The 16524-nt window shown below is 34.1% G+C and overlaps 1 protein-coding gene across 3 annotated transcripts in view; it reads right to left on the reverse strand.

Moving 5' to 3' along the window:
- The window catches only part of LOC149801227 (centrosomal protein 43-like), a 112390-nt gene extending 95959 nt beyond the window's left edge, over nucleotides 1-16431 (reverse strand). For 2 of the 3 annotated variants that reach the window (XM_089955295.1, XM_089955294.1), the window contains exons 1-6: nucleotides 16351-16431; nucleotides 15203-15256; nucleotides 14093-14147; nucleotides 7723-7811; nucleotides 6142-6288; nucleotides 3213-3242 (exon numbers count right to left, since the gene is read on the reverse strand). In XM_089955295.1, the coding sequence (XP_089811421.1) occupies nucleotides 3213-3242; nucleotides 6142-6288; nucleotides 7723-7811; nucleotides 14093-14147; nucleotides 15203-15256; nucleotides 16351-16431 (456 nt within the window). The remainder of the gene's footprint in view (nucleotides 1-3212; nucleotides 3243-6141; nucleotides 6289-7722; nucleotides 7812-14092; nucleotides 14148-15202; nucleotides 15257-16350) is intronic. The other variant, XM_089955296.1, reaches the window with a different exon arrangement.
- Nucleotides 16432-16524: the final 93 nt, after the last annotated feature.

Here is a 16524-nt window from a genome sequence, read left to right on the forward strand (position 1 = left end):
AATAACAGTCTGCTTATGTGAAAAGCCTGCAGGGAATTAAAATAAGCCATAATACTCCTTGTTACCCATGAACCAAAACTTCACATTCCTTTACAAACAAGTTCTGAATACTGACTGACCCCTGACCCTAAAAAAAGGTGATGTAATCAACGTTCCCTCTAAGCAAATGGTAGATGTGCATGCTGTGCGTGCTGCATTGTGCAAGCATTAGAGTGATTTTAGCATTATTGTTAGATTGAATATTTGGTAATTTTGATCTGCTGTGCAGAGAAGAACAATTTAGCTGTGTGGGAATGTCTGAGCAGCTGCGCGGCCACATGCGTGCAGCTTAGAGGGAATATTTGATGTAATTTGTATCATGTATCAAAGACTACCTTTTTTCTTGAGAGACAGCTATAATTCACCAACAAACAGATTTTTAACTATACCTGTCAAACTGGCACAAAAAGGTGACTTCCATTTCTGCTGCAATAACACAACTACTTTTCTCACCAATTTACAAATGAATTTTAACCTCTACCCAAATGACAAAAACTGCTTTGCTTTCAAATTCGACATGTCAATACCTTTAAGTTACACTATCAATGTGACTGGAGTACGGTGAGTACAAGCAAGATATTAAATGTCTTCACATCGATTTACATGATATCCTTTATCTAAACAATGTTTTTGGTAAAAGACAGGTGGATATAGACAGAGATTGACAGCCAATATCACAACATAATAGACTCCACTTTAAGGCAGGCATAAATAAAGGATAAATCAAGTGCACATCAGAACTGCCCCCCTGGATCTCTTCCAGCCCCTATCAACTTGGACCTACTTGGAAACTGTTTATAGAACAACCCATAAAGTATACACATTTACTTGGCATTAAGGGAGTTAATGTGTGCAGACAACATGGATTCCTGGTCTGTCTTACCCCTATGTTGCCCTGTCCCTGGAGTCATATCTCAGAAACCATTGAGATCTGCAACCCATGGCAGCTGTGACAGCTCAATGATTTAGGAAGTGTAATGTTACCAGAATGTTACAAGTTTAAGTCCCACTACCTGATCAGGCTAAACCAACTTCATAATATCTCCGGGTTTTTCTAAGGTCATCAGTTTCTTTGTCATTAGTAATTAAATTTGGAATTGTTTCAGGAGGAACACATATTGGATTATTACAGCAATGGCACTGAATATATGAAATGCTTTGAAATAATGCACAATGCATAAAATAACATACAAACAACAAATATTTCAGGTACTTCAATAGCAATGCTAGCAACTGACAAACTCTGTTTAACCAAACTTGTCAAACTTGCTTCAAAATATTCAAAAATAACAAATATGTCCAAGTTTTTAGCAATAATTCTCTCAAAATAAAATTTGTAAACTTGGACATGGTACACGGAACACACATGCTGCACTAAAAGCAAAATCTTTTTTGTTTCATGCAATTGAGTATACACTGAATGGAAGATTATAGTCCTCTATAACTGACATTTATATGTAGAAACCATTTCTTTTTTATAGTCAACTAGACTGTTGACTTTTTTTAACCCCCAAAATTGGTAGACTTGTTGACAGGTGCAAGTCATCTAATAAGTCTGGTTGAGGTCTGCGATGTACAACTAATGTTATTCTATGGGAACCATTTTTCATCTTTCAGGTACTGTGATCTTTACCTCTAAATCTAGAAAGTTTCTTCCTCTGACACCCCATGTGCAAGCCATCCCAAGTTTGGTCTAGGTATGTGATGTATTACTAGTGTTATTATGGTGAAGTTATATTTATTTTTTCAGTCAAAGTGACCATGACCCTTTTGACTCCAAAGTCAATAGGGTTCTTCCTTTCCCCAAGTGAAAGCCATCCCACATTGTGTAAAAACCAAGTTATTGTGCATAAATCATTTTGTTTCAATTATAGTGACCTTAAACATTAGCTTCTGACCCAGTTTTAAGAAAAATTCCATCATATTTAAGATAGACTGGCTCAGGTCTTCTAAAGAAGTTAAAACTATGTTATCAACCTGGTTGCAAAGAAAACCACATCATCACTACATCACCCACTGTGGAAACATTTTGACTGAACATGTCCTAACCAAACACTTAAAAAATTTAACAAAACTGATCCTGACATTTTAAAGAAGTTTAAAATAGGTTCCTTGTATCTTAGCTATGAAAACCAAACTATTGCTAGAGGAACCACTTTGGACACAATTGTGACGAAGCATTTCCCAAGAAACGCTCCTGACAGATTTGATGGAAATTAGCTCAGTCATGCTAAAAAAGAAGTTGGAAATAAGATTTTTAACCAGTTGCTAAGGAAGTCACACTGTTGCTATCCTGGATATAATTGTAAAACAGCATATCTTAACAAACAATCCAACAATGTTTGATTGGAAATGACTTTCCCATTTTGGAGAAGAAGTTGAAAATAGCTTCGCAATATGCATCAGTAATTTGACTATTTGTGTAATGATTCGCAATATGCATCAGTAATTTGACTATTTGTGTAATGATTCTAAACACAATTTTGATAAAGCATGTCCTCAGAAATATTGCTACCAAATTTAAAGCTGGCTGAGCCATTCAGGACAAGAATTCACAAATAAGTTTCCCATTCTGGTTGCTATGAAAACCATGCATACCATTTCAAGGAGAGCCAGTCCAAACAAAATTTTACTAGAGCATGTCCAGAAAAACATTCCTATCAAGCTGACTGACATTTACCCAGCAGTTTTTATAAAGAAGCAGAAATGTGTATGGACAATCCACGCCATATGCAGGACCATACCCTAAGCTCACTAGGCCTTATGGCCAGGTAAGTTAACACCATAAAAATGACACCTACACCAATGACTGTAATGACAATGTTGTATGACACCTACACCAATGATTACAATGACAATGCTGTCAAAGAGTACTTTGTAAATCTCACTTATGCTTCACCAGTACAACTAACATCAGTCTCCTTGCACATACCGGACATTATCTTGGATCCCATATTTACAAGTTTTGTTCTTTTGATTCAATGAATAAACATGCAAATTAAAACTACAGCTCAAAATTAAAGGTCCTAATCATGCTTGGTTTCCTATAGTTTCACTGTCAAACATTACTGAGCTAATTCATGCAATAAAAACAAAAATACATCAAGGGAATCATAATAAAAAAGACAATATGTAAAGATGCTAAGAATGTGGGTTGTAAGATAATCGAATACCTTGGGCATCTTAATGAGATCTTCTGAGTCCTGAATGTACAAAAACGAGAGGGAATGGTTTATGATATTTTTTATGAGTGTTAATTTGTTAATATTTTCAGATTCTTTTTAGTTCATTGCAATGTTGAAAAACTCATCCAGTGTTGACATCATCGAAACCTATTGCATTTTTAAAAACTGCATTTTTCAAAGAATTCTGTGCAATGTCTTTTGTGATGAAGTGTCCTATCTGATGGAACATATTTCAATAAAACTGCATGGAACTCTCAGTTTAAAGTAATGCTGGAGATAGAATAAAGTTTTGAATCAAAGTGCTAGAGATCAGTATCCTAACTCTAGAATGCAATTTTAACACAAGGAAAATTTATTTGAAATAAGTATTTGCAGCTGTAAACTTTTGTTTTACTATGTCGCTGTGGAAACATGCTTTAAATTTGCTCCTGAATTAACACACAGTAGAAGTTCCATTCCCCATATTCTCAAAACTTTCTCACCATAAAAGTAAAATATAAACTCAATGTCTGACATTGCCCAGAAGATAAATGAAAGTACTTTCAAGATTTTTGTGACTTGGATTCTTCCCTTTCAATAACACTAATTTAATCCAAGTATCATATCTGACTTTTATGTGCTATAGCTTGACTACAATTTTCTTACTCAAAAAGTCTAAAGACAAGACTTAGAAATGAAATCAGTTACAAAAAACACAATTCTTGTTGTTCTTTCATTTAAAAATATCCACCTGCATCCTGCCAACCAAGAAGGCCAGTATATCCAAACTGCCAGTTATAATCCAAACATGGAATTCAATCACCGAGGATATAATAATAAAATCCTTTAAAAATATGACCAATCTCAGATGCAAAAGATGACATTTGAAGACAATGTTTTCTTTGAAGACTGAATTCTGCAGCCGCATCACAAGTCAGGAAAACAAAACATTACATGGAATAGATATCGAATAATAAGGTTACATGTATGAGCCTGGATGAATCACCTGACTGGACCTCTGACAGTGACATGGATAGCAAACACCTAGATTCACCATTATCATGATGTTGGTGGAGAAGACTATTGCAGAATGTTAAAGATAATAAACCACTATTGCATCTGAATCAGAACTTGAAGCTTTCTGCCCCGATGACATTTTTGTTATGATCACAAAACCAGTCATAATAAGATAATGAACATACATTTGTATCAATGTTCATACATGATGTGCATTTTAAGTACTGTGAACGTATTGACTGCATGTACATTACCATACACGCCAAACTATGTGTTATTCTTAACTGTATATTTTAGTAAATAAACACATGAATTCAATATCTTGTCATTTATCCTTTCACCATCTTCATTTGTGAAGGGTCATCAATCCACCTCATTCCACATCAACCCTTGGCTTATACAGCATTACAAAAATTTAAGTAATACTTAACCATCTAATTTTATGAAGTTGAAAGAAAGTGAGCATATCAGACAGCTTGTTACATGTACCTTCAAAGAAAGTTTGGAACAGTCACAGTGACCTCCACTGACAATGACACATCACATCAAAGTGTCTCCAGTTCAAACCTTTCGCACACATTTTTCAAGGCATATTTACACTAGGTAAGTAATTATTCTGAAAACCTAACAGGTCACATGATGTGGCTTTTGGACTAGTAGATAGATTTTTTTGCCTGCAATAGGCAGTAATTCTTCCATTTGCAAGCAAATACCCATGCAAACATCACCAAGCCAGTTAAAGTAGTCTACTTCAACCACTCATATTATTTGTTAGATACACAGGAAAAGCTTCAGCTTTGTTTGCTGTCATTGCTTAATACAGTATGGCTGACAATCCAATGACTGGTGAATTATAAATCTACCCAAAACCTATATACATAAAGCTATTTTATTGGTTGCAATTGACACACCTCCCACATAAATAATATAGTTGCAAAATTATGTGACAACATTTCTGCATGGGAATTTGTCCTGTGTATGCCATGGGTTTGTAAAGAGGTGGCTGGCTCGCGAAGATGACTGAAAACCTGATGAAACAACTTTAAATGATCCAATGCTTTGAGGAATTACATCCCACTACCTGAAAACTGCAGCCTCTATTATGCAACATTGACAACTTTCCTATTCATAACTTGTGTCAATGGTAAAACAAGAATCATACAAAGTGCATGCATAAGATTAAAGCCATCACAAGTATCTGTATTCTTTTTTTTCTCCTGACCCTCCCCCTCCCATTCCTTGAGGTAATATACAGAATCTGCAACTTTGGCATCAACTCATTTGCAAAACACCACACTAGATATGAGCATCCCTCTCTCTGTCAGCAAAAACACAGTTTAAGTCCTAAGTAAGATTCAAGATAACCTATCAAAATGGGACTTTGACACCCACCCCCACCATTCCACAAAGACTCCAAGTTGTGCAAAGAATCCAAAGTAATTATTGTCATCTACTAATCCTTGCAATGCAATATACCACATCTAATTAATTTAACTTAATCAGTGCACACAAAGTTTTGGTTACAATATGAGATAAATAAATCGAAGAATGCATGGACTAACAAATACAGAGACATAACTGATAAAAAAAAAAATCTATCATTGGAAAGTTGATCTCATAAACAACATAATTTTTTATACGAGTACATTTTTATGAAACTGTGAGTGCATTTATCTCAGTATTACCATTTTATACTGTTAACCAATTAAACTTGTTATTAAAGTAAAGAATTAAACCTGTGGCAGTATATGCAAAATTAATATATGCAAGAAAACAATCATAATATTTTTACCCCCCCCCCCAAAATCTAAATTTAGGTATTGAAAATAATTAGTATGACTTCTAATAAATTACAGATCCTTTATGAGTAAGATTAGAGCATATAATCAAAAACTAGTGCTTCACTTGCTATCACACATACCTCTGTATTATTTGTTTTGACCCTGGTAATTTTTTCCTCCCTTGTAAGTCGAAGTACCTCAGCCAAAAGTGGCCCTTTTGGGGGTCCATCAGTTCCAGGTATGTTTAACTCTTTGTAAAGACCTTCCCTTTCACTTATATTTGGTCCCTGGTAAATTAAAGTCAATAAGTCATTTGCACAAAAAAAAAACAGATTTTCAATTTTCCTTTAAATACCAACTTATATAGATTTCCTTTTTTAAAATCAAATTTCACACTGGCTAACAATATTCTACATCATAATTTCATGTAAACATACTCTTAACAAATCTGCACTTTTTTTTAAAGAAATTTTATATAAAACACTTTTGTTTTAAAAAGTCATAACCATAATGTTTTTCAAATAAAGCAGAGTCCATGTGCATCAAAAATTTTCTGAGCAAAGTGACTTCTATCCCCCACCAAGAAGTGGTGGGAAAATAGGACGAAATGCATGCAAAGTAATCAAATTTAGCATGTTTACAAAGGTAACTTGAAATGGCTTTTGTTTCACTCATCCTCTGAGTCAAACAAAATTTAAAAACAAAAGAAAAATACACATTAAACTTCATGAAAAATACAGCATTATATAATTACTTTGATTCAGCAAAATTGTCACATGACTTTGTTTCTGCAAATAGATTGTAACCTCAACACTATGTGATAAATATTGATAAATTCTTTCTTTCTATTTTCACAGGGAAATAACTTGTTTACCTATCAGCCTATAAACAATCAAACAGTAATAATCTGTTCACGACTGGGCAACACATGCATGGTATTTCACTCACTCTTTCAAGTTTCATGTGAACCTTGTATACAGAAATGTAATTGGAGACTAATGAGCAACTCCCATATGGTCAATCCAGCCTTTTATTTGGTTAGCAGGTACACGTTTTAACATTAAGTTAAATTTAAAAACTTTAGCATTGACCTTAATCAAGGGTGTTGGCAATATACAGACTGACGGATAACAAAATAATCACGATGTTAAGCTTCTGTAAGGGGCAATCAAGAAAAAAATACCATTCAGCTGACACAGATTTTGATCAAAATGCACAAAATTCTATGTTTTAACTGTTTTACATCGCTCTGTGAATAGAAAGAAACCCACCATAGTTGATATTGTATGAGAACAATTTTTGAAATGAAAAAAGTGTGTATGTTTGTGTGTGTATGATGATGTCAAGTTGAAAAAAAACTTAGTCAACTGCTTTTTCTCTACTTAATCTGGGCAAATGAGAGGCACCAGGACAACTATTTTGCGTGGATCACTCTAAAGTGTTAACCCTCATTAAAATTGGTGCACAATGATGATGGAAAAGTGTGTTTTATCATAAAAGGTTTAGTAGCAGACTGCCCACTTAAATAATTCCATCCACTGATTGTATTTTAACATTTCACCACATCCATAATGTTACTTCTTTCTGTAATTAAACCAAACCAAAAGCAGTTGTAATTCTTTGAAATATCAGAAACCTGCATCACTGCATTTACATATCAAATAATTTTTTTTGCAGTTTTCAATGACAGATTGTCACTTGGAGAATTGATTAATACTCACACAGCCTGCCTCAGAGTCAAATACTGCTAACGAAAACTCCAAATTAAAATACTCCAAAAATTCTCGTACCAGTCCAGCAACCATCCTTCCTGAAAATATAAAATAAAACTTCAAGCATCCTGAAGCCTTTTCATTCCCCACCCCCCTCCCAACTAAATGAGGAATGAAAATTGTTATCATGCATGAGACTTCTCAACTATGTTTAACACTGTTGAGTTCAAGGAACTTGTTATACTACCTGAACTGGAGGGTGTGTGTGCAGAAAGCTTCAAATTGTACAAACTTTTGAATAAATAATACTATTATAACTAAGGCTTCAAAACAAAAATAAAATCAAACTTATTTTGCAATTCATTTTTAAAGAGAAAAACAGAAAACTGTACTGATGCTTATTGAAAAGTTCTAGATCATCTAATTTCCATGGCCATTCTACACTTCTAAAATAATTTCTGTCAACACAACCTTAGCTCTGAATCTTTGTTGGTATGATTTAAGATTACAAATGGATTGAAAAAGACATGATTTTTACCATAAACAAATAAATTCATGAAAAGTGTACAATCAAACATCTCCACCTTTTCTATAAATGGCCTAAGGCATCTTAAGTTAAAACAAAATAAACAAAAATTCAACCAAATGCATGAAAATCACACAGTATTTGTAATCCGTACTTTGTTTACTTCATTAAATCACAATTTAGAAAATTCATTTTATTCAAATGGTGCCATGAGAGGATTATCCCACTAAATTTTCAGTTCTAGAATAGACTTGGCAGCACTGTCTCTATAATAAACACCCGGGTGTCATATTACAAGTGAAGATTATTACTAAGTGTTCTTTATATGCCAGTGAGCATGTGGGGACTAAAATATACAAACATTTACCTTAATGCACAAAGGTGTCTGTTATGAGCAGATGGTTGCTTCGGCAGATTTTATGTAACATTTACATTATCTATCCATTTTCAATCCAACAACCCCTGCTTCAACCATCCCCACTCATCTATATCGGTTTCTCTCTGAATCACATTAATACATTCCATAGCAACTGGCAGATATTGAAACCTGTTCACACTGTCAACTGTCTTCTCCATGAATGAGCATTTATCAATCTCAAACTCTTGATCGCTATCCCAAACTTTCTTGTGTTTGGCAAAATATGCAGATCTCTACAGTATTAGTCATGTATATCTGTGCACCTTGCTTGCCGACTAATAGTATAATGAAGTCAAATTTATGCAACTTTAACAGCATTCTTTGCAGCTGCCTTTGGTGTACAAAGTAAAGTTTTCTTGTATATTACATCATGTAGTTTGTGGTAACTTTCCTTAACTACAAGTCTCAATCACTGTCAAAATGTAAATCATCTTCGAAACTTTTAACTCCTTCTATCTGCTTATTTTTTTTGTTGTGTGTTTTCATTTAGTTTTCTGCTTGCAATTTACTGCAAAGTGGTTCTACAACCTGTATTTTGCACAAATTTTATCAAAGCTGGGCAAGCCTCCTTCTTTGTGTTGTGTTTTTTTCTACTGTAACAGTTGTCAAAATCTCTCTGCAGCTGACTTTGCTTTTTTAACTTCAGAAACCAATTTCCATAAACATGGTTCCTGACACAAATTTTAAAAAAGATTCCAGACATTTTCAATATATTTTCCAGGCCAAATATAAAAAATTTCCAGACCTCCCCAAAAACTCAGAATCAGTCTACTAAAACTTCCCCCAAATGAAAAAGAGCAGTCATACTACTGGTTTCTGGCTAAGGCAGTTGGAATAAAAAAATGTTAAGACCATGTCAAGACTTTTTGGTAATTTTCAATTTTTCCAGACATTTTCAAGACCTAGAACACATTTTTCAGGGCCCCGAGTGGCCTAGAGTGCTCACCGTTACGCATCACTGCCATCTCACCTCTGTTTGCATGGGTTAAAGTCTCAGGTTCTGACAATGTGGGTATGTGAGAAAGCTTGCCAGTAGCTTCTCGTGGGTCAGTGGTTCTTTCTGTGGTTTACCCGGGTTCTTCCTCCACCATTAATACTGGCCGCCATATATAGCCTATCTTGTGCTGAAAAATGATGTTAAACCCAACAGCAACAACAAAAATACAATTTTCAAATTTTAGACCTTTTTCAGAATCCTGCATAAAGTTCCAGTTTTGGTGAACAAGGAGCTGTGGATGAATGTGCAGTTTCCATACTTTTGACACAATGTATTGTCTTACTGGTACAAATTCAATAAAGAAGACATGTATTTAATCACCGGGCTCCTAACACATGTTCTACCTATTCTCTTTATCTACGGTGATTATGTATTTCTGAGAGATGAATCAGTATATTATGAAACTGCATAAGCAATATACACAGTGGAGAGAATGTTGGCATACCTCTAAGCTACTCTATGTTCTGTGACTGAAATTTCTTTATATGTGGTAATTATGAAACAATGCACTATCTAAAGCAGACAGCTGAGCAAAATGGCTGCTCCCCTATACTCTAAAAATGCACATGAACTAGTCCAAACCACACTCATTATACAGTTAATAAAACGTAACATAAACTTTGCCAGAGTAGAAATACCAGCTTCTGAATGTGCAACGAATGAATTATAAAATACATAAAAAGTATTTACCTTTGAAGTTCATAAAGTGAAAATGACTAAGTGGAGATCAAAGTCTTTTGAGAAGAGAGGCCAAGCTGTATACTCCATGAACCGAATTACACCTATGAATTATACACACAAATATACGGACTTCTTTTAACAATGCCTAAGATATATGAGATCTTTATATTTAATAACCAGGATAACCAATGAGGAAAACCTTGGAAATTCATTATTCTTTTCTTTAAAAAAAAAAAAAAACCCGATCCAAAGTATGAAAATGTAGAGCAGTTCCTAGAACACTACAAGACGTATATTCAACCATGCAGTGAACTGGACTAATAAAATGTAGATACACATGTATCTTGATAACTCATGCACAACTAGGTCCAAAAACACAAAGTGTATTATAAACGAGGGCGTGAGTTACAGAAGGACCTCCATAACAACACGGAATGATGCCATCCTCACTAGACATAGAGAAAACCATAAAACTGTTGATGGGTAGTGGAATGAACTGGTCTGTTTAATGGCTGAATACTTATTTTAAAATCACAATGGGAATAATTGTCAATAAAGTGCTTTTTCTCACAAAGTTATTAATTTTTATGTAAAAATGACATTTATTTTCAAGATTCCCAACTGCTACTAGATCAAAAACATTAATCAAGCTGATTTCAGCAATCCTTCATGTGCATGCAAAAACACTGTGTGTATGTTATGTAACACACAGTGTTTTTGCATGCACATGAAGGATTGCTGAAATCATAAGGATTAGAGAACCGGACAACTCTACAGCAACATCAAGCAGTGATGTACACTGCTTGATGTTGCTGTAGAGTTGTCCAGTTCCCTAATCCATATGTTCCTTGCATTACTCTCTACTGTACTGGAATGCAGCGGAAGGAGGATAATAAGCAGGGAACCAGACTAGTTACTGATTCAAATTCACAATCAAACAAGATTCCTTTTCTAAAAAAATATAAATAAAATGGAACATTTAACTTGTGAAACAGCCATCAATGTCAAAAATCCATTTTTTTTATTGTTCTATTAATAAAATATTGATCCCATGGTTTCCTTGCAAGTAACAATAAAACTTCTTCTCAGCCATGAGGAAATCTCCAAGTGCCAATTCAGGAATTCAAGTTAACTACAAACCCTGAAACAAGCTTCTCATTATTAAAACATATCTGTGAACCTGAATTTTATTTCACCAAGTAACGCTTGGTTGTCTTTTAATCTTTGATCACATTTGTGAATGTGGAAGCTAATTTAAGGTAGTTAAATTATATTCTGTTCACCAAATATTTGCAACAGTGTTCGATGGACTACATGAAAACAGCAGACCTGACACTCAACCAGGGCTGCTAACCCTTACACAGGTTGGATTTGCATGCTTTTTAACTTTTCATTTGTTCCACATCCTTTACTTGATACAAAAGGCATAATTAACATGGTAATAAAAGGTCAGCTTTTTTAATTCCTTGCAACAATACATCAAATACGTGTGCAAATCAGGTCTCAAAACAACGTTGGCACTTAATTAGTGTCTCACAGAAACACGTGTGGACATAGCTGTTACAGTAAATTGACATATTTCACGTTTGAATGCAAATAGGTGCATTGTATTGATGATCATTTTACTTAAACTGAAGTAAAGATGGATTACATGAAATTCACTTAATAAGAGAACTTATTTTATAGGTATTTATTTATAAAATTGCTGCCTTAAGTAGGTGTTAGTGACAATTTCTATTATCAAAATTTCATTGCATATTGTTATTTATTGTGTAACAAGAACGTTATTTGGGAAGAAAATTTTCACAATATACATGACTTATTAAATGTTGATAATTTCATATGACTGATTCATAGTTCCAGGTCATATAAACTGTTTTAGATGATAAAACAATCTATGGTGGTCCCCCTCATGAACAGCCCCTCCCCCCGACCAGTGACCACCACTTTTTATGACAAGAATCACTTGTCACCGATGAGTTTGTGTTCAAAGTACCCATCAAGAAAAGCCACCCCTATAATGCGACCAGCATAGTGCAAATATGTAAAATTTACCCCTCACATTTTATTTTAATGTGTCCGGAACCACTACGATTATCTTTACCAATGTCTGTTTCCCATAAAGGTTTTCATTCCTGAAAGAAGTGTTGGCTAAAGTACATGTACCACTAAGGTTTTTATTATATTGTTAACGTTAATATTTACAGGAAATGGAGTCAACAAAATTGTGATAGAATTTTGGGCTTCACACAGCAGTTGAGTTTTTTCTTTGATGATTATGACTGGACGAAATTGTCAAGATCATAGCATGGTCAGCATAGACTAAATATAGACATTTTGGATTAACACACAGAGAGAAATTAACCTTGAACAAAACAGGGTCCCGGACAAAGATCAAAAAATCATGTGACAGTATATGTGTCAATTCCTTTATAAGCAAGGCATTTCGTCGACTCTACAAAAGTTTCGTTTGCATAATTAGGTTGCAATGCTGAACAATTTGCAACATAGGAATAAATCCTTACAAAACCTTATCATAACATAAACGGAGAATTAATACTTTAGAAGAAAAAGTAAAAGTTATTCGACTTGACGATAATGGGGAGAGTTCAAGAGTTCTTGCTGAAAATTGTATGTTGGAAGACACAAATATACAAAATCATAACAGATAAGGAGAATACTTTGTGGCAGTGGGAAAATGGAGTAAATGGAAAGAAAATTATTTTAAATGCCAAGCAGTGTAAATACCATTATTTAAATGATGCTTCTAAATGGTTTTGTCATACACATGTCAACAATGCTCGCATTTAACTCTTAAGAATAAGAGCTATTAATGTTAATTTGAAATAAGTCATTTCTTAAGACAAGAAGAACCTTTTAATTAGTTCTACTTTTAAATTAAGATATTAAATGGTTTTGAAGTTATCATTAGCTTTCTTGCTATATACATATACTTGTCACAAATATATTCCCCCCTCTGGAAAGGCCACCGGTCTTATACGTCCACTTTCCTGGTGCAGAAGGGGTGGCCATATACGACGGGGACCACTGTATATATCAAGGTTTCAGTTACCAATTTTTATTGCAATTTTCTTCATCTTCAACAAACGGGTCAGATTTTTGGTAATATCTAGTAAAAGAAATGGGATCCTCGACTGACCCCATGTTATAAGCGGGTTCATGAGTTATCAGGGTGCAAGCTATTGAGTGGTGTATGCATTATGTCACAGGCTGCATGATAGCAAATCAACCAATCCAAATAAGGTCACACATAGCTCAATTAGTTCAGCTAATATGCTCTATGTTTTATGCAAGCTGAGTCTCGCAACACGCTTATCAAACAGACCTGCAAAGATCCTGAACCTGCTGGACCAAATGTATTCATGTGCATTCAGCAATTTCCAAGACAGATCTTCCATCAACATCAGCCTCTCATATACAGAAAGATGCTAATTTGCACTATTATTTTCTTTATGCATTTAACCTGCCTTTACTACAGAGATCCCCTAACAGCAATAGTCATCATGTTCTATCCTTTGAGTGAATATTTACGAAATGTTGCAATGTGAAATATTTAGAAAAAATTATGCAAGCACTTAACCCTGATGTGTGCTGTCACATCCATCGCCAGCCACCACTCCTAACAAAACATGCAGAGACAACTACAGAAGATTATACGGATACTGATGTTTTTCAAGACTGAATAATACTGTGACCATTACTTAGAATCAGGATGAAGTAATATACCATACCATACCTTCTTTTGTTGATAGAAGTTTCTTCAAGTCATGGTTTACAAAAGGTGTTTTATTCTGAAAAATAAAAAATATGATTACTGTTGTTACAACTCTATGGTCTTATCTTAAGTAATAGAAAGAAGCAAAACCATCTTTGTGTAAAACTTAACAACTAATATAATTCTCTGACACATAATATTAAACCTTCAGGGGTACATACAGTATCTGTATTAGATCCAAAAAAATCCTAAAAAGTTCTATCTCAAGTCCAAAATAATAGACTGTTCCAAATGAATTCCAGTCTCCAATGTGCTGATGTACCAATATCCTTGAATATTAGAAAGTGCCAACAGTCTTGATGTATCATAATGGCATTGTCCAAAACTCATTTCAATGAATTCATAATAATTCCAAAATGTTGCTTTGTCCAGTCAATGAGCACTTCGTAATTCCAGTGAATAATCCAAACAAATGGTTCCTCTCAAATTAGATCTAACACAAATACATCTGCATATTGATATTAAAACAAGAATACAGGAAAATTGGACATTATGAATGAATTAAATATCCACTTCTTCATACATACAGCTCTTTGTCACAATATATTCTTACTTGATCTATGTCACAATACCTCCCACATGACATATTTGACAATACATCAGAACCCACCTGACTTAATCATATAATGGAAAACTACCACAAACTTAACAAACTTGGAAATAGGTTCATTATTATGATTGATTTAAAATTTGTCAAGATCTATTAATATCTAGTTATTCATTAAAAGTAAAGACACAATAATGACATACATAACACTGTGAAACTTTCACAAATTTATAGGTCCCTTTATGGATTTAAGGCTCAAATGAGCTCAGCTTTTTGTCTTCTTTCTCTGCAAAATGTGCACAAAGATTCTAGCTCAAAGAGCAGATTTGATCACAGAACATAAATTATGTTCTTGTCCAGTTTAACTATATAAAACTTCTGACTGATGATGAACAAAAGAAAACACAAAGTACTAGGTAACTATGATGGCAAACACCAATATGGATCATTTTTATCCTGATACATTTTATCATGGCCTTTGTATCATAATGTACCATTACATCTTTCCACTACACAACTTGTACCTGTACAGACTCCTGTTCTTCCAAGGCCAGGAAAACACTAGCTCTTAACTGGGCCTGCAAAGAAAATACACACAAAAGAGTATGACAATTAGAATTATTCTAAAATTCAATTGAAGTAATAACTGGCATATTCCACCTTTCTTGTTTTCTTAATTTCTAAGAGGGGTATTTGTGTTTCAAACAAATTTCACACTCATCATGCATCCTCAATAACTGAAGTGATTATGAAAAAAGTTAATTTGCATTATTTTGAATTATTCTATTGTGCCTCATCTGGGCTGATCAAATCCTATTGCTTGACATCTTTCCAAGTCTGAGCCAAAAGTAAAATTTTCCAAAAGTGCTAGTCCGCAACAATTGCATTATTTTTTCTTCCTTTTTTAAACAAATTCAGCAAACATAAATTTTTATGCTTTAATCACTTTATCTACCTTTATTGGGCTATTCATGTCATCTAGACATGATAAATTTATGAATTTACCTCATTCCATTTATTCATTTTCACATCCTGTGATATAATGTATCTATAAAAGTATTTGTTGATAGATGAATACGAGTTCATTTCTGAATTCTGCATATGCATTATGCAGAAAAAATATGATTTGTTAAAAATATATTTCACGATTCTAGAAAAAAAAATCACCTCCTGTTGCTGCTATTTAACCACAATTATTTGACATGATAAAACATCTCTTAAAATTTACTCAGATTCTGGTGCTCAGTGCTCACTCACTTGTAATACGGTAATACGGTTTCGTCTGTTTTATATCGTCACACAAAACGTAAAGGGAGACAACGCGTATATCTGCTGTCCTGCAAATGCCATAAGGCAGGTAGTGACTAAATATTTTAAGAATAAAAAGTTTGACAACATGCCTTTGGTATCAAGAATCTGCTAGGATCCCTTAATACTACTTTTGATTTAACGTGCGCTATCTCTGGGGTGAAAGAAAAGGTAACGGTGCTTTTGAAGCGTGTGGCTTTTTTTTCCTTTCCGCTGGTTGTGTGAATACAAGGTTTTGCATGTCAGTGCAAGAACAAGGTTGCAATAAAACAGTGACTGCTCTATAAAGACGATGATAGCTGCAACGTAAATGTGCATATTATTGAGTAAATTAATATGAAATATGTTAATATTCCAAAATTACTCTGATCTTTCCTAACACGCCATTCGCCTCTAGCGTTTGGGCAACTAAATCCCGTAGTTCTGTGTCTTCGTCTGCCGACATCTTGTTTCCTTTGAAAACAATGCCATATACGCATGTGCAAGGGTCAAAAGGTTAGTGGCACGTTTGATTTTATCTCTGGACTTACATTTAATT

The sequence above is a fragment of the Sinohyriopsis cumingii genome, chromosome 4 (assembly GCF_028554795.1).
Source record: "Sinohyriopsis cumingii isolate HCF-2022 chromosome 4, ASM2855479v2, whole genome shotgun sequence".
NCBI classification, from domain to species: domain Eukaryota; kingdom Metazoa; phylum Mollusca; class Bivalvia; order Unionida; family Unionidae; genus Sinohyriopsis; species Sinohyriopsis cumingii.